This window comes from Aquila chrysaetos, chromosome 2, assembly GCF_900496995.4.
Source record: "Aquila chrysaetos chrysaetos chromosome 2, bAquChr1.4, whole genome shotgun sequence".
Classification (NCBI taxonomy): Eukaryota; Metazoa; Chordata; class Aves; order Accipitriformes; family Accipitridae; genus Aquila; species Aquila chrysaetos.
Genome location: NC_044005.1, coordinates 39,307,270 through 39,330,557, shown reverse-complemented (window position 1 = coordinate 39,330,557; position 23,288 = coordinate 39,307,270). Strand labels below are relative to the sequence as shown.

General features: G+C 47.5%; 1 protein-coding gene across 5 annotated transcripts in view; it reads right to left on the bottom strand.

Annotated features, from left to right (window-relative positions):
* Positions 1-3,633: 3,633 nt before the first annotated feature.
* The window catches only part of PLEKHD1 (pleckstrin homology and coiled-coil domain containing D1), a 30,798-nt gene continuing 11,143 nt past the window's right edge, over positions 3,634-23,288 (bottom strand). For 4 of the 5 annotated variants that reach the window (XM_030004364.2, XM_030004338.1, XM_030004346.1 and 1 more), the window contains 10 exons: positions 22,749-22,825; positions 17,755-17,846; positions 14,851-14,903; positions 12,791-12,885; positions 11,752-11,845; positions 10,235-10,413; positions 9,349-9,481; positions 7,977-8,121; positions 6,767-6,916; positions 3,634-6,167 (listed from right to left, as the gene is read on the bottom strand). In XM_030004364.2, the coding sequence (XP_029860224.1) occupies positions 6,007-6,167; positions 6,767-6,916; positions 7,977-8,121; positions 9,349-9,481; positions 10,235-10,413; positions 11,752-11,845; positions 12,791-12,885; positions 14,851-14,903; positions 17,755-17,846; positions 22,749-22,825 (1,179 nt within the window). In that variant the 3' untranslated portion in view covers positions 3,634-6,006. Of the gene's footprint in view, positions 6,168-6,762; positions 6,917-7,976; positions 8,122-9,348; positions 9,482-10,234; positions 10,414-11,751; positions 11,846-12,790; positions 12,886-14,850; positions 14,904-17,754; positions 17,847-22,748; positions 22,826-23,288 lie in introns of all 5 variants that reach the window. The other variant, XM_030004372.1, reaches the window with a different exon arrangement.

Genomic DNA, 23,288 nt, shown 5'->3' with positions numbered 1-23,288 from the left:
ATTTTCCCTTACTGCAGGCTGGCTTCAACTTTGAATGCAGCGTGTCCTGCTACTCTTCCTCATCCAAGCTTGGCACATGTGATAAGCACTCTTATTTTACCCAGCTATGGTACCTTTGAATGGCTGGGAATTTTCTGTCCTCGTTTTGGAGCCCGTGTTCGCCCTACACAGGGAGGAAAGCCAGCTCTACCTGCACATTGTTTCTCTTAATCTAAAATAAGTCCCACGTTACACCGTACCTGCTCTGTATTTGTGTGCAGGGAGAAACTACAACAAGAGAAATTTAGGAGCAGAAGCAGAACAAAAAAGAGAGTGCCTGGCTTTACTCCTACTCCCCGCATCCCTTCATGGGTCAGAGCAAACCAAGGTGCTTTTTGCATACCGAGAAACAGGACAGCTGTCTTTTGCTTATTGAGATGCACTTGCCATAGCACACACTTTTGTTAATTTGTTTTTTAAACACACCAACCCACTATCAGCAGTGCTCCAGTTTTCAGTCACATCTGCTGCACTCCTACCTTTCAATCTCATTCCTGGTGAAGCCTCCTCACCTTCTTCTCACGCGCAGCAAACACAAGTGTTGTGCCTCCGGCAGAATCAGGAAAGGAAAGGAGAAATGAAAGCAGTGGCTGTTCCCAAGTGAGTTACAATCCATTCTCTCTGGCAATCTTTACAGTAAGCCTGCTCCTTTTGCTACAAAAGCCACAGCATTCCCACCTTCTTGCCGTGTCATTTTAATTCTTCTCACAGCCTCACATGCCACTGAGATGAGTGCACCTGAGGGCAGAGCCTACCTCCGTCACCGAGGCTCCTTGAGTGCTTGTGAACCATCCCAAAGGCAGAGCTCTGCCGTACGTGCTACTGCCCTGTTCGCGGCTGTGCTTTCAGCAGTGACTCTATCACAAGCCTGCAGCCATACTTCCATCAAGGCTGAGAGTGCCAGCACCTTTTTTGAACAGGGCCTAATCCCATTACAGCAAGTCAGTTTTCTCACATCCACCATAAATAGCTCATTTTCAAGCCCCCTTATTAAAATGGAGATGCTAAAAATATTTAACTCCTATTTTGCAGAGCTTAGAACAAAATAAGACAACAACAACAACCAGAACCTGTTTTCCTCATGCCAGAGGAGCAGGGGCTGGCTTCTCCTGCAGGCAGCCACTGACTTATGGAGGGACTTCTCTCCTGCCCCCAGAATTAATGACGAACAAACTGATGGGAGCAGCAGCTCTAGGAGAGGACTTGTTCCTCTGCTCTTGGGTGGTTTCCACAGAGAGGTTTGAGGCAGGGGTGCAGTCAAGAAGAACTCAAGGGTAAGCGGTGCTCACTTATTATTTTAAGCAATGCAAAGTTTGCACTTTTCATGATATAGCAAAATAAGAACACATGACCCTGCCAAGTTATTTATTGCAACACCTCTGAGTTAGCAAAAGGTGCCTTTGCTACCCCCACAAAATGGCCTTTACAATTTTTCTTCCTCTGAAGTGCCAGATCTGCTAACATTGGGGGGAGAAAAAGAAAAAAAAAAAAAAAAGATGTCAGTTCCAGCACTACAGCGTATCCTGCACTTAGTACTGGTGGCAGAAAGGAGCAGAAAGGACTCACAGACCTGACTGAGTAGTCACTTGGATCTTTCGCCATTTTAACTTTGGAGCCAAGCCTGCAGTAAGAAGTAAATGTGACTTGAAGGGATGTTATCTCAGTGGGCAGAAAGGCACTGAAGGTTGTTCAACAAACCACGTGTGGTTGCTGAGCTCAGGGTTCCACGTGGCCCCGCTCATGGTGACTGTCTGTCACCCCAACAGGCCACCTCAGACCCAGCTCGCAGGTGACTGGCTACAGCCAGTTCCTCGGGCTTGGTCATTTCTCCCATTCATGGCCACGCTCAAACTAGGTGGATAACAAATTGTGGATGGACTATGTGAAAAACTGAAGAATTGTCCTTGTGCCAAGTGCATCAGGTAGAAGATGCTAAAAACCAGTAACACCCTTCACAGTCACACCAGCACAAAGGAGCACTGAGTGTCCAGGCAAGCCCCAGGACCCGCCTGAAGCTAAGCCTTGACAAAACTTTCAGAGCATGGCCACCTTCCTGGGAGCAAACTTTTCATTACTAGACACAACACAAGCCATCTTCTGTTCCTCTAGTAATCACAAAAAGCGACTGCATTGAAAAGCATTCCAAACAGACTATTTCTGTGAAAAACTATCATCCTATTTCCAAAGAGATCCACTAAGGCTACACTCATGTCCTAAGCAGAAAGCCTGCCTACCATCTTGAGCTAAAAGCAAGCCATACTCTGTAGCTGAAAATCGCTGCCAGCCTGTGTCACTTGTGTGCCGTGCACAGCAATGCATAACACGCACCAGCGACCATTTATCCTTTATTATTGACTTCTGACCTCGAGGGCAGTTTCCATTTCTTGTCCACTTTCTCTGCTTTAGAAGCAGCACATATTGGAGGCAGCGGGGCTGGTGCTGCCTTCCTTTCTCTGCCATTTACTTCTGTGCAAGAGCAAAGCCTTGGGGCAGCGAGCACCAGGGAAGCTGCCAAAGCCCTGTCCTTCAGCAGAAACCACTTTTCTACACCAGGGACTGAAACAGCCTGGAGGCTTCGTGCATCTTATGTGGAGGATGAAATTAATCTTTAAATTGACCTTAGTGGGAGCCACCGTTCACGCTGTGAAAAGTAGATGAGAATCAGCAGGCTTCACGTTTGGCAGTAGCTGCAAATGAAACTCATATTTTAAAGTGTCTCTGAAGGGGACACAATAGGGAAAGTCTTTAGAGGGAAGAGAAGTTCCCAGATGATAGCCAGAAGGTGGAGGTGGTGGAAGAACGGCCACAGGCTCTTCAGAGCCGGTCTAGCTGTTCTGCAACTTCTGAAGAGAAATCTTAGAGGTGCAAACCATCCTGTATCTTCTCCTATCCTCAGACATGAGGGAACAATTTAGGGAACTCACCTCAGTGGAGGGAATTCTCATCCCATTCCCAGTTTTCCCAGCAGGAGAAAGCAATCAGACCCAGGATTACTAGTGGAGGTTATTTGAACAGAGATGGGTTGCTCCATAAGCCATCTTCCTGTTACTGCATTGCATTGAATATACACAGATAACATTGAAATCAGTAACTCTGTGTCCTTTCAAACAGAATAAGGAGACAGTCACTTAGTTAAGATGCTATGGTACATAGGCCCAGCTCTGTGCTGACTCTGCCAGGGAGCTTACAGTGCAGTAGATTCCTCTGCAGGACTAGTATCTACAGCAAGGAACAGCCGATGGCAAGCACCTCGCCGCAGGTGGCTTAGGGCATGCCTTGCTGGTTACACAGAGAGCTTCTCACTGGCTTCAGGTTAGCGAGTGGGAGATTTCTTCTTTGGTTTTCATACGTCCTGGCTTTAACTTTATACACATTTCAAAAGTGGAAGAGGGTAGCAAGGGTGAAAGCATTTTACATCCAGCCAGTCCTTTTGAGAAGTGATGTTAAGCACGTAACACAACAACTCAGTGAAGCAGAGGAAGTGCACTGGCAGTAAATGAGCATGTCACAATGATTTGTATCAACTCCTGCAGAGGCAATTTAACATCATTTCAGTGACAGTGTATCAAGAACACACAGGAATTCACTCTAGTGTTAGCATAACTTTTATTTTTTTATTGCTGTTAATATGCACAGTAAAGGAAGACCCGATGTGGCTACCTCCTGAGTACAATACTTCTGTAAAGTCTGATATTGTGGCTTTTGATGGTAATAGATCAAAGGTGCTGCATTCGCAAGCCACAGAGTGATTTTCCTAACTGCCTGAATTACAGATACCCTCCCTGGGTGTCCTTTTTCCTGTCCCTTCCAGCATCACATAATATAGACCTTGTAACTGGAAAATAGCCAGAGATGATGTGAGGACAGTGTAAAGGGGTAAACCAGCTCTGTATTGCTTTCTCACAGCCCTTCAGCCTTGTAGGAGCAAGAATTCATTTGTGGCTTTCTAGCACGCAAGCACGAGTGGGAAAACCACAGAAGGATCGGGTGTATTAGCTAAGGAGGGATGCAAATTCTCTTTGCCTATCACATGACCTGTCATCACAAAAATGTCAGCCTTCAGTGCTGGACCCTCTGATTCTCTAAAACCTCCCATTGCCTGGCAGAAGGATTCTGGTCAGCAACTGCCTGAAATGGAAAGTACAGGCTGTGCCTTCAATGCTTTTCCTCTGGTCACACCAGAGCAACTGCTTCCAGGAGCATCGCACCCTCCCAGTACGCTCCTCCACCCAGCATCAACGCCTCTCCTCTGGCTGACAAGCCAGGGCTCCCTTCCCAGCCTCATCCTTGACTTCTCCCTAGAAACAGCACTGAATTGGTAGGGAATGACTTAGGTGGCCAGCAGCCAAAGCCTGGGACTGGACAGTGTCACAGTCTGCATGGGAGAGGTAAGCAGCTACCTCGGTGTCACTGGACATATGTAATACCCAGGGGTACTGATGAGGGTTGCAGCCCTGAAAGCCTCGGTAAATCTGCACTTAAGACCCCCTGAGCCCTAACTGTACCTCTGTTGCTAACTTCATTCACCTTTGTATTGTTTATTCCTTTGTTTCCCAATTTATACTACGGGGATAACAGCATCGCTCTGAGCGTGCTTGTCATGTGCTCTGTAAGCACCAGGCAGTGCTGTTACTATAGCATGGGTAATTATCAGCCAGCTGCTTGCTTGAAACAGGTGGGAGAGGCTGCAAGGTTCCCACAACAAAGGGGTTCCTCTCCTGTAACATACAAGATGACCACAAGCAGGGCAAATCCTCCCCTGCAATAACCACCTGGTGAGCACTTGGGAGGGGACAGAGGCCAGCCAGAAGCCCAACTCTGACTAGGCTGTCCACAGCGCCTCTCCCAGTCCAGCCTTGACTTGCCAGAGGTCCCAGGTTGACCATGATAGCCTGGATTGCAAGGCAGGCAGAGAGCAGTACAAAGCTTTGAGTACAGGCTATTCACTGCAGCACATGCAGAGATGACTTTCCCCACCTCCGCAGCCCTGACAGCTTGCTGCTGACAATGTTTAATTCTCCAAGCGGTAGTGGGTTTTGTTGCTGAACACTCCTCACCCACCTGTCCTCCAGCTTGTTTTACAGAGGTGATGAGGAAGCCGTCAGAGCTCAGTCAAAGGCTCCTCCACACTGAATCTGCCTATAGATAACACCTTCCACAGCTCATAGCTCTGCTCCTCCTTCTGGCGGTGACACAGCCAGATGTCCCAATGCAAAAAAAGTGCAAAGGTGGCCCCAGGATGTTCTGCCCACAGTCAACACAACACAACCCTCCCTCCAGCTTGCATGGATGCCACTGAGTTACCTATAAGCTCTTCTCTGCACACGATCCTCCTTGGAGCCAAATCCACAGCATCCTCAGGTTGTCTTCAGCTTGTGTTGCTACCGTTTGCCTGAAATGATGTAGCACCAAGAGGTTGCCCTGTGTTTGATTTTATTGCCTGTGCTTGGGAGGCTGGGACTGCTGCAGTCTTCAGGAAACGTGTCCCACCAAAGCGCTCATTGACTGGGGGTGTGCAGCAAGCCATTTCCTAGTGGGGATCAGGCAGAACAGGGTAAGCTGTGTCCTACTGGGGACGTTACACTAGCTGGAGCATAGGCTGATAAAGGGCTTTCTCAGAAGCACTTGTGTTTGGCAGACAGACTAGACAGGAAAGGAAAGAAGAGGCACTTCCTAAGCTACGGTCTGTGGTTCACTTTAACACCGACCGTGGTATCTTGGCAAAACGTGGCTTAACGTAAGCAGCTGAAGCAAACGGATCTGGAGTGATCAGCAGAGAAGGTCTTTCAGGCTACAGGGAGCATTCAAACTAAAGTAAACCCACTAACTGAGGGAATTGCCTACACACAACTTTCCCCCACTTTCCCCACCAAAGGGCAAATCTCCCTTCTGACCCTGGCGCCCAATGGCGTAACTTTTGCGGAGCTGAATGGCAAGTTGAGATCAGAAGCCCCCTCCCAACAAAAGTCACTTTTCATCCCCCAAAGAATCATCCTTTTGCGACCTCATGATTTGATAAAGAGTTTCCCTGAAGTGCTGGTCCCGGCTCAGTCTTTTGGCTGCTTCTTTCAGCTCCTCCATGTTTTCAGCTTCTGCGTGCGAGAAGATGAAGGACTGGGACTGCTTCACTGAAACAAGATCAGCACAGAAAGGTCAGCGCTTTCTGTCAGGGACACAAACTGAAGACAAAACTTCACTAGAGCACATGAGCCATGCGATCAACATGACTGAGAGCCTGGCAGGCGATAAGCTAACCATTGCGCTCTGTAACAGCTTCACCTTACTGTTTTCAGAGGAGGAAAATGCTGACAGCATGGAAACACACTTTTCTTTACAGCTGTCCCTGAATTAGGGTTCTACGTAGAACCTGATCTAACCTTGCAGGCAGCCACTCTGAGCATTGGATTGGATGATGTCCAGGTCTCCCTTCCAACCTTACTCAGTCTATGATTAAGCATTCAGATGAAGTCAGCTTTGAGCACGGTTTTTTAGGGGCCCAGCACCATCACAGCAGTTACTTTTCAACATACATGAAGAGACAGGCAACCAGCACACAGACTCAGTGCCTGCTCTCTGGGAAAGGAAGCTCCAAGTTTCTCTGTAGCTCCATTCTACTACTACGGAATATGAAATATGGACCACGTTTGCAGACCTTACCGCTCTGTCAGCCCCATCTGCACATATCTGCTCCTGCAGGATAGAGAGTAAGAAGCTGCCCGATACCTACAGTCATTCCATGAAGCACTGGCTCTCCGGCGGTGGAAGCGGCAGCTCTTTATGCGACGAGTGGCAGCCTTGTGGATATACACAGAGTTCTTCATGATCACGGGCATCTTGGCCTCCAGCTCGGCATTGCGGATGCACTCTTCAAAGAACTCTGAGAAGACGACACCACCGTGAGAAGTGACGGGAGAGACACTTCAAGCAATGAACCAGTCACAAGGGACTACACTCACTGATGGGCTGAGCCAGGTGATGTTGTTCAACACCTCCCTAGATCTTCACGAACAACAATCCATGAAGCTCCAGAATATCATCAGAATAGACAAGTTCAAAGTGACAAAAACCTCCAGTCCCCAACAAATGCATACTCAAATTATAGAAAGAACTGGAGCCATCCATTCTCCATCAGTCGTTCCCACAACCGCTCATGATTCAACAGCCAAAAGCCTCTGATATTGTGATAAAACTTCTCCACTCTCTTGCAACAGAGGGGTCTGAAGCCTTGCTCATTGCACTTTCTTTGAAGGACTTCTAAAACCAGTCAATCTAGCTGCAGAAAAGGAGGTGTTGGCAACACTGGCACAGGCACACACACCCAGGCCATACGTGGCCAGGTATTTCTTAATAGCATCGCATAGCAAATACTAGCACATACATACATACATTACAGGCTCCATGCAAAGCCGTATGTCCAGACTCTGACAATGTTATTCTGATGGCAGTGATTCAGCTCTGAGTAAGGATCCAAACTTCACCTGCTGGGTCACCTACCAGGACATTGCTACAGCAACCACAGTCCTCCTTAAACTGCTGATGTTCTCATAACCAAGGCTGAGAAAAGATTATGTTGAGGGGAACCACAGGACTCTCTATAACTCAGACCTAGGCAGTCTTTACAGCTCTGCCACAGCTTCCCTGTTTGACAATTTGAAAAGCATTTGCTCATCTCTGCCCCTAGGTTTGTCTTCCACTCAGCAGGGAAGGCCGGAATAATGAATAATTTTGCCCTCCTTTGAGGACAAAACACCAAGTGCCTGCATACCATGTTCTGGTTCCGCAAAAGGGAGGTGTGGTTGAAGTACAAGGAGTTGGGAGAGCACATTATATGCAACTTTGCTAATTTGGGAACTTGTTTTTGTGTCTGGGAAGTTGGGTAGAAATTTTTCCTCTCTCAGAACTTGCTCATCAGTAGAGAGGATGGATGACCAACTTACTTCTCAAGTTACTGACATCTGCTTTCATCTTCTCCTCTTTCTCCTTGTTGCAATCCAGAGAATCTAAGCCTTGCTCCAAGCTCTGCAACGCTTCCTCAGCTTCTCTCAGTCTCTTCTCCAGATCCATGCGCACCTTCACCTCAGCCTGAGGAAGAGAATAAGCATTGCTGAAAAACAGCTTGTGTCTCAATAACCATCCTGCTAACTCACGAGGACTCTCAGGGACCCACCAAGCAGAAGAAAATGAAAGGACAACAGTAAGGAAAACCAATAGAAATATTGTACGACAACATAAAAGTCGTTCCTCATGTCTTCAGACAGAACCTGAATTTGAAGAAGTCCAGATAATTTTAGTAGTTCTCCTTTACTCTGACTTTCATTTTCACAGCTTCCCTCTCATTGTATGAACCATGTGGAATCAGAGATGGTATTTCAACACGTGAATTTGTGCTTATGCAAGTACTTGCACTGAGCAGGAACAGGAGGACATCTTTCCAGGTGAGACAGACTTGAGATAAAGGAACCCTCAGTTCCCACAAAGGGGTGTACAGTACTTAGTTTCAGAAACAAAACACAAGAAGAGTTAGAAATAAAGGATAATATCAGTAGTAGCTTAGCAAATGAGAATAATACAGCTTAGGCCAACTTAGCTTTAGTTTGGCCAAGTGGAAGGTTACAAGATCAGAAAATCTTGGAGTTTCAGGAAAATGAAGAATTGGGGGGTTTTTGGATGAAATATTTGGAGAAGGAGGTTAAGTGTAAGTGTTAAACAGCCAATAATAAGCATAACGTTTACATTAGTTAGATTAAAATAAAATAGCATACTTTGTCCAATTACCTTTGCATAGATTCAGGGATCTTCCATTACTGGGATAACGAAGGAGGCCTGGTACCTCAACTGCATTCCTCTGCTTTTGAACCTAAGTTCATGCAGAGGTTCCTGAAGATTTACAAATCTTAAGATTGATTCTCTGAGCCCAAGTGAGGAGGGAAGATTTCTGCTCAGTTCTGCAATGTCCATATTAGCATTTCTTTGAAATAATCTTTATTCTTGATTGTGTCTACTTTCCTCTTTTACTTTTTTTCCCCTCCCTCCATCTTTAGATGATGCTTTCACAGTAGCAAATGAAAAGACTTTTACTGAATGGGTTAATCAGACCTCAGAATGAGAAAATAAATGGTAGTGCTACATAGATACAACCTGGCAACTTCACATGTTACCATGATATAAAGCACAGCAAATGAAGATTTGCAACCACAAAATGAAAACAAAATAAAACCAAGTCTCCCACTTGATAGGGGGTGAACTGAAAGAGAAAACGAGAGAACCCTGGGCCCAGGGACAGCAATACGCAACATACACAGAGGATACCTTGAGGTCTCTCTCCGCCTGCTGCTTCTCTGCAGTCAGCTCTGAGAGCGAGTTCTGCAGCGCTTGCGACTGGGAAGAGTAAAACTCCCGCTCCTCCTCCAGCACTCGGGACCGCTCCTCATTCTCCTTCATCCTGGTGCACGGCACAGCAAAGGGAGACAACCATTCCCTCCCCAGCACAGCTCGCAGGAAGGAAGGGGCTCAGTATCGCGACGGGGCGTGCTTAACTACCTGGCTGCCCTGAGCAAAGAGGCACTAACAGGAGCACTGTCTGTGTTTCACTTCAATAACACAGACATCGCTGGTGAAAGCCAGGTGGACAGTTCTTGAATGGAACATTCTCAACCCCCAGACGAGGTCCAGGAGCACCAACCACTTCTCAGGGATAAGTCCATGAACACCAAATGGATTCACGTGCCTAAGTCCTGATTTGAAAGGAGCAAGCCCAAGCAGCAGCAAGTTCAGCTGCCCTGCCTCACTCTGTCCCCTCTGAAGCATTTATAACCTGAACTCCTGCCATAGGAACCAGACAAGCTTCCAGACTTGTCTTGTGTTGGCAACTAAAAAGCAAGTCAGCAGATAGTCACATCATTTGGCATCACTAAGCCTGAGCAGGGCAGGAGTGTCCTCTACCCTTTGCGGCACCCAAGAATGGAAATTACAAAGGATCTTGCCTCTCTGCATGTCTCAGGATAAACAGGGGAACAGTTTTGGAGTGATCCTAATTTTAAGCCTGGAAATATTTAGCCATGCCCTTTCTGATTGCCTCCCACCTGCAAGGGGGGAAAAACTACCTCTTTTCCCACCACCCTCTTCACACTGGATTGCATCTTGTCCTGCATTCCTCTCTCTGGCACCACTGTAACAGCCCCTGCCCCCATTTCACCTCTTCTCTGCCAGGAGTTTCTCCTCCAGAAGTTGCTGCATCTTCTCTTCAATCTGTCGCAGGCTGCAGTGCAGTCCCCAGATGGGGCTTTGCTCCTTGCTGGGGCTGGTTGGAGGTGGGAGCTGGCTCTCGTTTTCTTCCAGCATCTCCAGCATTTGCTGCTTTTCCAGGGAGAGCTCCTTGAAGAAGGGCAGAGATTATATCAGCCAAGTCTAACACTTCTGCTCCTGTTCCTGCCCGGCTCCTCCCTATTGAGTCCCTCCACCATTACATCCACATGCTTCATTCAGGTTAAAAAACAGGAATACCAAAATCTGGTTTTCATTTCGTACCTGCCTCACGAGGAGCAAGCCTCCACCATAGCCTTCACTGTGCAAGGGGGCGAGAACCTGCAGGCTCCTTTGACATGATAGGCTGGTAAGGACCCAGCTCAGGGTCTGGAGCCTTGTGCTTCCCTAGTGCATCCCCCATGCAGGCAGCTTCCCTGCCTGTGCTCCTCACCTTGCTCCTCAGTGTGAACTAGAGGCATCCTCTCTGTGGTACTTCTAACTGTGGGGCAATAGGACATAGCACGCTGTTTTCCTGTGAAGTGTTTGGTCCAGTGTGCATGGCATGAATGGTCCTTCCCTAGCTTTCCAGTTCTTTTTTCATACCCATAACTGCAGGCAAGGAGAAGAGCTCAAAGGAACTTCAGCAACAGATTTTTGAACAAACTTGCAGGATCTGACACAAACATTAAGGATGATATTGAGGCTTCAGAAGGCCAGCTGTGTGGAAATTTCACAAACGATACACATTTAGAAAAGCCACTTTCCACCAATCCATCAGAGTGATATCAAGTAAGCAAAGGGTTTAATACATCAACACTCTGTTTTCTAAATTCCCGTGTGGTACATGATTCCCCAGGAACCATGCTCCCTTCTGTGAACAAGGAATGCCTCTCTGCTGCTCCAACTTCCACCAGGACTTAGGGAGTTGCAGTTAAAAAAAAAAAAAAAAAAAAAAAATCAGAAAGCTATCACAGATTTAAAGCCATGTTGGCTGGAAGGGACTCTCCAGTAGGCTCTAGTCCAGCCTCCTGTTCAGAACTGGTCTGTCAACACAGCAAGTTATGGTCAGCTCTGGCTTTCTACAGTCGAGTTGTGAAAACCTTCCAAGATGGAGGTTCCTCAGCCTCCCTCACTGCCTGCCTACCTGTCTGGTGAAAAGTCACTCCATAGTCTTCAACCTGAGCTTCCCAAACTGCAACTTACTGTTATTGTCCCACATCACATCAACTGGTACTGCTGAGAGAAGTTGGGTTCTGCTGGGCTCCGTGTCACTTCTAGTCCTTTTCTGCAGGGGATTTTGGCCTTCATATCAGCTACCAAATGAACCTGTTCATGTGCACAGGACTTAACTCTGGCACTAGTGGATGTTAGATTCATTCCACGGGACAGCATTGCTTTCAGCCCTGGTCAGTTTTCATGGATTGTTCCCAAAATGCTGTCGCTCAGAGGGAAGAAGTGGTCACTCACCTCTAGGGTTTTCTGTAAGGACTGTGTCAGGCTTCGCAACTCTTTCTTTTCTTCTTCCACTCCTTTAAGGGAGCGGGCTGTGAGCTCTAGCTCCCTAAAGAAGCAAAAAGGGTGATAGCTATTGCAGGGGAACTCTAGCCCCACAGACTGCGCTCGGACCGCGCAGGCTGCAGATCTCTTAGTGCAGGACCTGCGACCAATGGTTGGTACAGGCAGCCCTGGAAAGTCAGGAGCTTGGCAGGAAGCATCGTGCCTTGAACACACTACAGGCATCCAGGAACTTTACTGTGCCTCCTGATCATCAAACCCAAACCAACTGTTAGCGTGCTTCTCTAGCGAGGGCAAGGCCACAGTTGCAACTGGAAGAGCTCGGACAGGGCAGTCATATCTCAGCAGATGTAGTCTATGAAAACAAAAACGGTTTGCAAAATCACACTGGCTTTTCTGAGACGTTATTTAGGGATAGAAAAGGAAAAAAAGAGGGCAATGGCAAAACATGCCCTTTCAACACTCAGGGCAAAGCACTTGGCTCCTTCCCTTTTTAAATAAACTTGCTGTTCATATTTTGCATAGCGTAAGTCTTAAAATGTCAAAATCACTCTTGGTGAGGCAACTTCATCATCCACCCGGTGTCATTCAGCTGATGGTGGAAAACCAGATTCAGATGTCTGGAGCCCACATGGCTGGTCAGTCAATCAAACTAATTGCCTCTCTGAAATCCTCTAGGCACCTGTCCGTTGCCATGCTACCCCAACTAATCTGGGGTTTGATCATGTCCCAGCCCTTTGAAAATGAAGTTGCTGGAGCCCTGAACACAAAATTGAAACTAAGCTGTATTCTATTGGTCACACAAGTGATAGCAAATGCAGGTAAACAGATCTCGACGGTTCCCATTTTGTTCAATATACCATTTATCTCCTTCCTACATGCACAAAATCGGTGGATTTTATGAACTGTTTTGATTCATCACCACAGCAGCACTTCTGCCCAGTGTGGGAGTTCATGTCCTTTTCCTGCCCTGTGCAGTTTGCCGCCTTACCGTTTGATCTGTTCTTGCTCCAGCCGCAGTTCCCGTACCACCTCTTCAAACTGGTGCTTCTCTGCTTCCAGGACCTGGTTCAGACGCTCGAGTTCCTGGACCAAAAGAGAAGACAGGAATGTACTCTGGTGACACACTTACAGTTAGGAAAGTCTTCCCTCTTAACGATGCCTGGGACTTTTAACCTGAGCTATGTAGAGCCACGGGTGTCCAATTCCACCATACTTTTGTCCAGAGGGAATTAGAGGGGATTGAAGGTTGGTTGAGGATTTCCAGACATCCAGAAGTCCCAGTCAGGTTACCAGGCACCTGGAAATCCCAGACATGCTCCCTGCACAGATCAGCTCTGCTGCACATATACGGAAGGTCCAAAGCTCCCTGGGAAAGCTGGACTCAACACGCATGTACCATTTCCAGGCACCCACATGTGCAGGTGCAGAAAGCCTGGACAGGAATGTGACAGCCCCAGCACTGCTGCACCTGAAGTGTGATATTTCTACTAGCTCAGCCTTACTTCCCATCCCCACTGGGACAGGAAAACACGACTGCACAGTTACAGCTTTGCACAGTTTAATCAGCACTATCTTTGTGCTGATAAAACCAAGCTTAAAGAGCACTGAATGCCACAAGCTAACCTCCAGCAGTGAGACAGTCTCTTCCCCTAGTCTAGAGGAAGCAGTTGTACCGAGACCTACTGCAGATGGAGGGAGACGGGGACAAAGTACAGCGAGGGTCCTGCTGCTGCTCAGGTCCCCTTGCAGCCTTAGCTGCTAGGCAGAACTTCTGCTGCAGGCCCAGGTAGGTCACAAAACAGCACTCATGCCAGATAACTTCATAATAGGACTCTTGCTCCATGGTGCAGATACACGGTTCAAGCTGCTTTCCCAACACATTGCCCTGAAGCCTTCAGGCTCACAGCAGACCAGACCATTAGAGCTCAGGGAGCTATATATTCATTCCTTCATCAGTACCAAACTCCTTCACACTAACCCAGCCCCATCTGCTCTGTGGTCAATGGAGATACCGTGCATGGCTTTGTAAGAGCAGAGATTTGTTCCAGGGTCTTTAGACAGGGACATTTCCCTCCCTATGCCTGTGGGTTGTGCAGCAGGCTACCTCACCAGACAGGGATGTCTCCCTGCAAAAGCAGAAGTAGCTTAGCCCTGAAGGAGTGTCCAAGCCACCTTTGGACTTTACCTCTGCAGAAATGTACACAGGAAAAACCTAGGCCTGAGAAGCCTAGGTCAGCATTGCTGTCTTTTGCTAAAGAGGGACAACAGTCATTTTGGATTAACTGGAAAAGAGAGCATGCGGCACTTTGCAAGATTGGAGTGTGGTGGTCTACATCCATGCCCGCTTTCCTACCGTGTAATAGGACAACCCATTTGCAAAGCTACCTTGCAATAACTTTATGATGGTGCTATGAAAAACAGTATTGATTTGGTGCAAATATGAGAATGAGCTACTTTTATTATATTAAGCAAATACAAGTTAGGAATAGTTTGGAAAACAATAATTAACTTGATAAATCAAGGTTTAATAGTCACATCTAAGGGAGAGCTCTCTTGAGTTTTCTCTAGTGCAATGTTTATTTTTCTCCCCATCTCTGGAACATCCAAAGAACAAACCACATTGCTTTTTTCTCACAACGGTATTTCTACACTAGGACAATGTCAGGTCTGTTTATTTGCTTTCTGACTGTGGAGGCAAACAAGTTGATTGCCACAGTCTTATTGAATCTACCAAAGAACAAGTGTATAATTCAACCCAGTGAATATGAATTCAATCTGATCTTCCTCCCTGGTCCTCCTGGAGACATAATCACAAGCACACCGCATGGGAAGTGCCTGGGAAGGGGAGCAGGGATACATCTCCAGGACCCATCCACAGCACAGCTCTTGTTCCTGTCTTCATCCACAGAGCCCAGAGGCTGGCTGGAGACTCTTTTGGCTCTGCAGCCTCCCTTCCTGAACCCCAACATGCCTTCAAACCAGCAGCTCCCAACCTCCCAGTCCTGCCACATGGAAGCTGAATGAAATTGGCTTGTGATGAACACTTACCTCTTTTTGCTCCCTCTGCAGACACAGCTCTTCTGTTTCTTCCATTAGCTTATCTGCAAACACACACACACACAAAGGCAAAATGCAGAGAAAAGCAATTTATATCCTGGGGATATTTATGAGCATGAAATACTGACTGTTTGAAGCTTGAAAATGCAGCGTCCCCTATTGCTCTCTGTGTATCTGTCTGGGAGGCTCCAAAGGCTGAGATGACGCTAATGGGATGTTCTGTAATTTCCCTCCTGCCAATAACTTAATAAACTAAACAACCATATTGCTGCGTATTCCTTCTAAGGTTTCCTCTCAATGTTCTTAAAGAGCATTAACGAACTAACCTTTGCAATCCTCTAGCTGAGTCAGGAAAACATGCTTATCTCTGCTTCACACGTGAGGAAGCAGAGGCACAGGAAGGTTAAGTGGGTGCACAGGGTCGCACACCGCATCGCAGCAGTCAGTTCTCCTACTGCAGCTCAGTGCCCGTCCCTACCCGCCTAGCTCATCACCCTCTCATTCAGCCCCCTCGGCATCTCTACCAGCTCCCTATCGTCACCTTGGGATGCCCCAGCCAAGCCCAGAAATCAATCCTCTATTTTAGTCACAAAACTTTTAGCTGTTAAGAATAGTTCCACTGAACGTCAGTTGCTCTTGTCTGCCGAGAAGGACACATGCCCACCAGAGACTCTGCTCCGATCCTTACAGTGTGACCTGACGTACGTACATTGTGCTATGCTCTAACCTTAAACAGAGGCTCTGCCTTAGGCAGCTCTTAGTCAGGCTTGCAGGAAACTAGACAGAAACACATTTCTCGTAGTTAAGCCCAGGGTTTAGCTCTCAGCTCTGCCACCTGGCTGCCGTGGGAGCAGGGTCAGATTCGCTGTAGCACTTTATGATTAAGTCTTCCCCATATCAGGCGAGGAGGATGCTACTGGCTCCATTTTTACTGGGGACCTGAAGAGATTACTACTGCTGGCAGGATTACTACTGCTAGGAGGAATGCAGACCCCTACCTCCTGCCCACAGCAGGGCTCCTGGTGCCAGAGCAATAGTGTTATATTTCTAAAGCTCTGCTGACCACCACTGCTGCCTTTCCTTCCCACTCTTGCCCTCTTTCTCCATTCCGGGACCCAGCACAGCTGCACTGTAATTACACAGAGGCACCTTCCCTTTTCTGCCCTTCCCGGGGGGGGGCAAGCCCAGGGCTTGATGGGCTTCTGCACAGTCCCTGCCCGAGAGAAACCTGGATCCCAGCTGGGGGGCAGGGGGGGCAGGTGGAAGGTAACTCCAGGAGGATTCAGGGAATTCCCCAGAGCAGTGTTTGCTTCCTCCAGAGAGCCCTGACCGGCTGCAAGGAGCAGTGCCTGACCTCAAAGCTTAACTACAGGATGGACACAGATCATTGAAGGTAAGGCTAATGAGGCAGAGCCTCAGCAGTTATACAGGAAAAAATAGACAATTGCTGTCAAAAGAAAGTAACCAACTGTGACAATTGATCAGCTCTAAATGTTCTTGTCATGGGCCAAAGAACACAGTGAAATACATATTTTATATTCCAAAGATGTCCTTTTTGCCACAGAACGTGTATTCCTCTATTCTTCCATCACCTTGTCTTTTATTGTACTGTGGCCCTCTTTAGTCTCTTAGGCTCTTTAGTCTGCTCTGGTGGTTGCAAAATAAAGTTTTGACAAAACTTTCCTGTTTCTAATTTTCCTCCTGTCTCTCCAGGTCCTCTTAGCACTCCCCATTATCCCTTTGTCAGGTGTCGAACCACTCCTCCCTGCCTGCCTCACATATGAGCCCATCCATCAGCTCAGACAGGTGAATGGCGCTTAGAAGGCCAGAATGAACATGCCTTGATACTTGAATTATGATCATCGTTACATGTGAGACCATATACTGAGATCAGCCCTGATCAGCACGGATGCTGAAATGCAAAAGGCTCTTCAAGATTCCTCCAGTGGCTTGATGAGTAGGAGCAGATACCACAAGCCCCTGCTCAAGGCATCACCAACCTGAAGCACCCAAAGTTGCTGCTAACTTGTTTAAAGCACATGACCGTCCAGACAAGGGACTGGGCTCACACATGTCAGCCCCCAAGTCAGAAGGGCTCTTACACCTTAGGGAATGTTCTAACTTAGGAGGCATCTGGGTTAAAAAAGGCTACTCCCTTACCTCTTGCTATAGGCAATGTGGGGAAGAGGCAGCTGGACCTCCCAAGGCAGTCAGAGCACCCAAGGTACTGCCATCCAGAGGCTGGTTTCTGAGTAGGTGATTGGACTAGATAACCTCCAAAAGTCTCTTCCCTATGTTCTATGTTCATCTGGAGCAACTGCTCTCTCTCCGTTGCCCACGGAGAGAGCAATGAAAAATTAGCCATGGCCATTAGACAGCTCAAACAAGCCCACGTAAATGCTCCCACTTCCAATATGAACAGTGTAAGCAAATGCAGACAAAGACCAAGTAGAGAAAGACCAAAAAACCAGCTAGAGGAGGAAAACTCATGCATGAAAAGCTGTGATCAGCCTCAGAAATACCAGTCCTGTGCGATTCAGGGAGACAAAGGTATTGGCTGTTTGCCTGGTGAGCAGCTGAAATCAGCACATCCAAACTTCTCAGGGGCAGCAAATATTTGTACAGTCCAACTGTCAGGAGCTGCAGGACTCAGCATGCTGGCCAAAGCACATTCTTCCTTTCAGGCTCCTCGCAGACACCCAGATCCTACCTTAACATTTTCATGTTTTGACTCCCTTCAAAACCTGAATTTCAGCTGCTGACTGCTGAAAAGCTTCATCCAGTAAAAGTCAACAGTACAAACCTGTAGCTGCTTGGCTTGACCACACTGACAACCCCAGAAAAGCAAAACGGCTATTTTGGGGTTTATGGGTTTTGGAAGCAAGAGTTTCCTACCTAAATACTCCTGTTTCTCCTTGGCCAGTTGCAGTCCTTGGGCTTCCAGGCTCTCGATCATGGCTTCTCCCAGCTGGGCATTCTTCCAGGTCCTAGGGAGAGCAGACACAAAGCAGACAATGTAAGAGAGCTAAGGGTCCCACAGAGTGACGTAGGGGACTCAGCCTCGCAATCTACCAAGGAATTCAAACACACGGACTCTTGTCAGTTGGGACAGGGATTCTCTAAATTTTTCTCCACAAATGAATTGGAGAAATTTCCCTGACATTCAGTAATTTTTTTTTTTTTTTTTTTAATACAGCTGTACGTCAACACTGCACAGTTATTCAAATGTTTTTTCCAGTGTTTTGGAGATTTCTACACTGAGCTTAGTCTTAAGGGCTCTCCAGACCAACCCAGCACACGCACAGCCTCCAACTGCAACAGGATGTACCTGGAACGCGTTAAATGGATCCCGACAGACTTTAGAACCAGATTTTAGCTTTTAACTCAGCTTACTTCCCATCTGTCAGTGACATTATCTTCTGCAGCCTTTCCAATATTTTGCTGCTATAGCCACTTTTCCCCTTCAAACATTAACCATTTATTGACTCTTTCCCACAGCCTTCTATCTTCAGCCTTTCTGGTATCCATCATCCATCCTGGAACCAATCAATCCCTCCTCTGCTAAACCTGTAAGCCACTAGGATTTGGTGTCTGGCCCTACACTGTGAGTTAAGTGCCTCTCCCTGTAAAAACAATGAAGAACCAGAGATAAAAGCCAGACGAGATGCTGCCAAGTAGGGAAAGTTAAAGGAAGCAGGCATATTCAGAGAGTACCTTGTGTTATGTGTAGGACAATGTGTAGGACCATTGGCCAGAGAATCTCAATGTCTCTTGAACACATTATGAAACTAAGCTGTAAAAAAGGCCTGCGTAGCAGATGCCCATTACTGATTGAGTTGACGGGCAGAGTAGGCTTTAATACAGATATTAAATACCATGGACAAGGACACACAAATCAAAAACAGAATCAGAAATGGAGTTTGCTGCTCACTTCTATTCATGTTCCATTAGAAAAAAAATACCTACACACATAAAATACCTAAAATGCATACATAAAATTCATCCCAATCTATTTATATCGATGCACATACAGGAACAGCAATAGCTGCCCAGAAATTCTGCCATCTTTGTTAAATCCTAAGGGAGCTTATTAATATTAAATAACTGTAAGCCTTCCTGTACCAGGCCTGTTTGTGAGCCATTTGAAATTGTAGCTTTTCGGAAACCATTAAGTTGGCAACCTCCTATAAAACAATTTCAAGGCAACCTGTACTTCGTCTCTTACAAAAGCCAGACAAATATATTAAACACACATCACCCCAGGGACCAGGCAGCTCACAGCTCCAGCAGCCCAAGCACTGCCTTGTGCCCTTTGCAGACAGCTGGGTTTCTTTTCAGCTAATAAGCATCTAGGATATTTCTAAAGTGCAAAGGAAATTAGAATGCTAATTAAAAAGGTGATGTTTTGCCCACAGGTAGACATCTTCGTCTTGAGTGAGAACATGTGGGCGTGAATGTATTTTTCCACTAACATTCTCTGATACAGGATCAATCTGATCCCAGAGAAAGCAGCAGCAAACAGCTCGGGGCGGGGGGGGGGGGGGGGGGGGGGGGCCACACACAACACTGCACGACAGAGTTTATCATATGATTACTTGGAGGGTTTCAAAATGGCTGTAGCCTTTAAGGTGTCTGTTCATTAGATTCACTTTTTCAGTGCTCCCTCCCTTCCCCAGCCTAACAAGATGTTTCCCTGTCTGTAACTCAAAGGTTACTAAACCCACTGCTCTGTAACTTAGAAGATGCACCTATACGACTGTGTAGCATTTAAGCTTTTATTCCTTTTATCTGCTGGAACCAGTGCCGGTGTGTAACTGCAGCAGGGGGGAGGTACAGGCTATGACTTTAGCTGAGGGGCCAGCAAGTGCTTTTTTTATTTTGTACTTCTTACCAAGTGAGTTTTCATCAGAAAAAGCCACAATACTTAAAGAGCTGGGAAGCACAGGGTCAGGAAGGCTCTTGGGACAAGTAGAAAGCACCTTTATAATATACTTCTGAAAAAAAACCAACCCCAAAGCTGTATAGTATCTCTATTTGCTATACAGCTCAAACACTGCCTTTGCCAGTCCTTTTGCAGCACGGGGAACATCTCTCCAGCTTTGCCTGCATTTTACTTTTCTCGGGAGCATCCACAACCAATTTTTGGAGACACTTAGCACTTCGTGGTCCACAGGACTTATGTATTAAGTTACCTGTTTTTTTCCCCTGTTGCCCACCAAGTCTACTTTTAACCAGTGCAGGGAATGCTGCCATGGACATAGAGAGTGCACATGTGCCCCTCTCCCCCACTAGCAGCAGCAAAAGCCTCTCTGGGTGGGAAAAGAGCCTGGCTGGCTGGGAGTCAGGGCTTTGTGCATTTCTGAAAAGCTTTCAAGATATGGCAAGTGTGATAAGTCCAAGCCACAACAGGTTAGAAGGGTGGAGAGGCCATCAGCTCCCCTCTGCATTGAATAAGCGGTTTCCCTATCAAACCAGGAGGCTTGGAAAGGAGTGAAGAGCTGAAGGCATCACTGAGCAGACTGTGATGGTGGAGGTAATAAGCAGTTGTGCAGGCACACACACACACCACCCAGCCCTAGATGTAAAGAGGCAGCAGACAAAATTGAAACAAAGGAGAGAGGAAAGAGGATGCTTCCCATCCTGGGTTCATTTTTTCCTCTTTCCCCTATTTAACAAAATCTCAGTCTATGGAGTTGGGTTTTTCTGAGGGTGGTGGTTTGGTTTTTGTTTGGGGTTTTTTCTTTTTTTTCCTTTGGTTGGTTTTAAATAATGAGGGAGTCTGTAGGATGATCACAATAAACTGTAAGTGCTGCAGTGCCACCGGCAATACAATCTCCATCCAGGAACAACAGGGCACTAAAACAGGTTGCCTAGAAGACTTCCACTGTGTCCTCTTAGCTTTCCTATTCATTGCAGATCAATTTACTGGCCCATGGCATACCTTCCTGGCTGCTGCTTAGCTCCCAACCTGACCCTGCTAACATAAATCACATAATCTGTGCTGTTGCTCGCATGCAGGCTATCATCAGCATTGATTAGCTGCATCACCCTCCTTCTCTGATGCAAGAACAGAAGCGGAGAGGGGAGGGAAGGGGGTGCCTCAGGCAGATTTTCAGCTAGGTGTATGAAGTCTGCTGTATGATAGCAGCCACTGTCTAGCTCCTGTTTTAAACACTAGTGCTGGAATATTGAAGCAAGGACTAGAAAAAAGGCTGGTTCTGTGAAATAAGCAGCTGCACAGGGCTTGCTTATGAAAACCCCTCCTCAGCTGTGCAGCCAACGTTTCTTTCCTCCCATACACACCTGAAAGATGAATTTGGGCCCCAAATTATTGCCCTTGGCAAGAGTTATGTTTAACATTGGTGAAGGTGAGTGCAGACCTGTGCTATCGAAGAAAAAATTCCAAATTACTCAAGGCCTAAATCGGGGTTCCTCCTCCTCTGCAGTGGCTGAGCCTGCTCACGCTGAGTGGATGACAGACCTCTGCCTTGGGTCTTGTGTCCCGTGGGGCTCATGCACCCACGAAGCTTTAATGGACAGCTTTGTGTTGCGGTTCACACAGTACCTTGGAGGTAACAGCTTGCTCCAGCACCAAAGCCAGGCTCACTGCAGCAGCCCAAAGCTTGGCTTTGGCTAATCCACGTTAACACTGTGTTCTCCATTAATTACAAATGAACATTTTCAGCCTCACAGCATTGGAATTAACTGAGATACCCTTTACCATGCACACATGCACGCACACACTGGTATTACAAGCTAAACTTGCCTGAAAGAGCAGCTTTTGTCCCTAAAGTCACAAGAGACCACATACATACATTGTAATGCAGCCAGGAAGGGCAGAGCAAAGTGCTCATTGCTTCAGGCCTCACAGCTGAACAGTAGGCTCTGCTCTGCAGACTCTGAAAGCTTCTACCTGGCTTGCAAAAGTCAAATCCCTGTTTAAGTGTTCCCTCTTCCTGCATCTGCTGAGAATTAGGAAGAGCCTGCTGTGGTTTTGCGGGACAGCTGCTCATTGCACCGTCAGGCTCCTGGGTGCCGAGGGATTGCAGAGCTGGTGGCCGACAAACTGGAAATCTCTCCAGCATTCTCAGCAGACTGTGAACTCAATATTGTACACATACAGCAATCAAACCCTCTCAACCCTGTAGGTGGGCTGGAAATGCCTTGCTAACACCTCCTCCCCTGGGGTTTAGCCTGCCTCCGCATTTCAGAATTAAACCGTCTTGAGAGGCCAAATCCTGCTGCTGCATGACCTGAGCGCCCTAGGATCCGGGCAGAAGGGATGCGCACCCCACGGTCACACAGTCACATCAGGGCTGTCACTGACATCTCGGCGTGACCGGTACTGCTCAGGAGAGCAGGGACGGGCTGGCGAAGTCCCAGCTCGCCAGCGGGGCGCAGAGCCACACGGGCAGCTGCTCACCAGCTTTGTGCCTTTCCTGTTCTGCTCTTACCTTAACCCAAATTCATACATCTGCAGTGTAGAGAGGTTTTCTGACCCCCACCTTTGTCAAGCCTGCGGACCTTGCTTCCCACACAAAACCGAGCAGGAGAGCTCCCGTTCAGTCCCAGGTCCCAACCCTCCGAGGAAAGAGAGAGGGAGAGCAGATGCCACTCAGTATATCAGCATTTGACAGTTGGCGGCCTGGGGTTGTTAGCAAAGAGTCATACTGCATACCACACTGCACAGCAAGGCGGGAAGCTTTGTGTCAGTTTTAGAGCATTCTCGTTTAGGGAAAGGATGGGTCCAGGAGCCAAGTGAAGGTCTCCCTAGAGTCTTGGGGAGCTTGTCTGCCTCCCTGTAGTCCTTCTAGTCAGGCTTCTTCCTCTTTATCCTTTACACGTCTACAGAGCAGATCAAAGAGAATAAGGAATAGAAAGAAGCTTACACTTTTCCAGACTCCTGTAGCATCTCCAGCCACTGAGCCTGCTCAAACTCTGATTCGGCTGCTAGAACAATGTTACCCTAGAAGAGGGGAGGGGAGGGGAAAAAAACCTGGATTAGAGAGGCTGGTGCCTTACGTGCCTCTGTGCACTCGGGGCGTGAACGGGACACAGCTAGCACGGCCATGGCAGAGGAGAGCCCACCGCAGGCTTCCACCTCCGCGGGAGGCATCACGTGGGAACCAATAAGTCCCAGGCCTACCACACATCGGAAAGAGATGCACACGGCAAGCGGTCGTGGCAGGAATAAAACGATAGGGCAACGTGAGCTCTAGGGCTCCTGAGTATCTGTCCACTGGTCTGCCAGTATCATAAGACCTGCTGTCAGAAAGAGCAAGTTTCCTTGTTGGCTGTCAAAGCAGGAGCAGCAGCAAAGCCTTGAGAGGACTTGGGACGCTAAGCCACACTCTCTCTCAAGGCAGTCCGCCCAGAGAGGGTAGGCGTGCCTTGGTGGGGTGGGAAAGACTGCCAATCCAGCTCTGGTC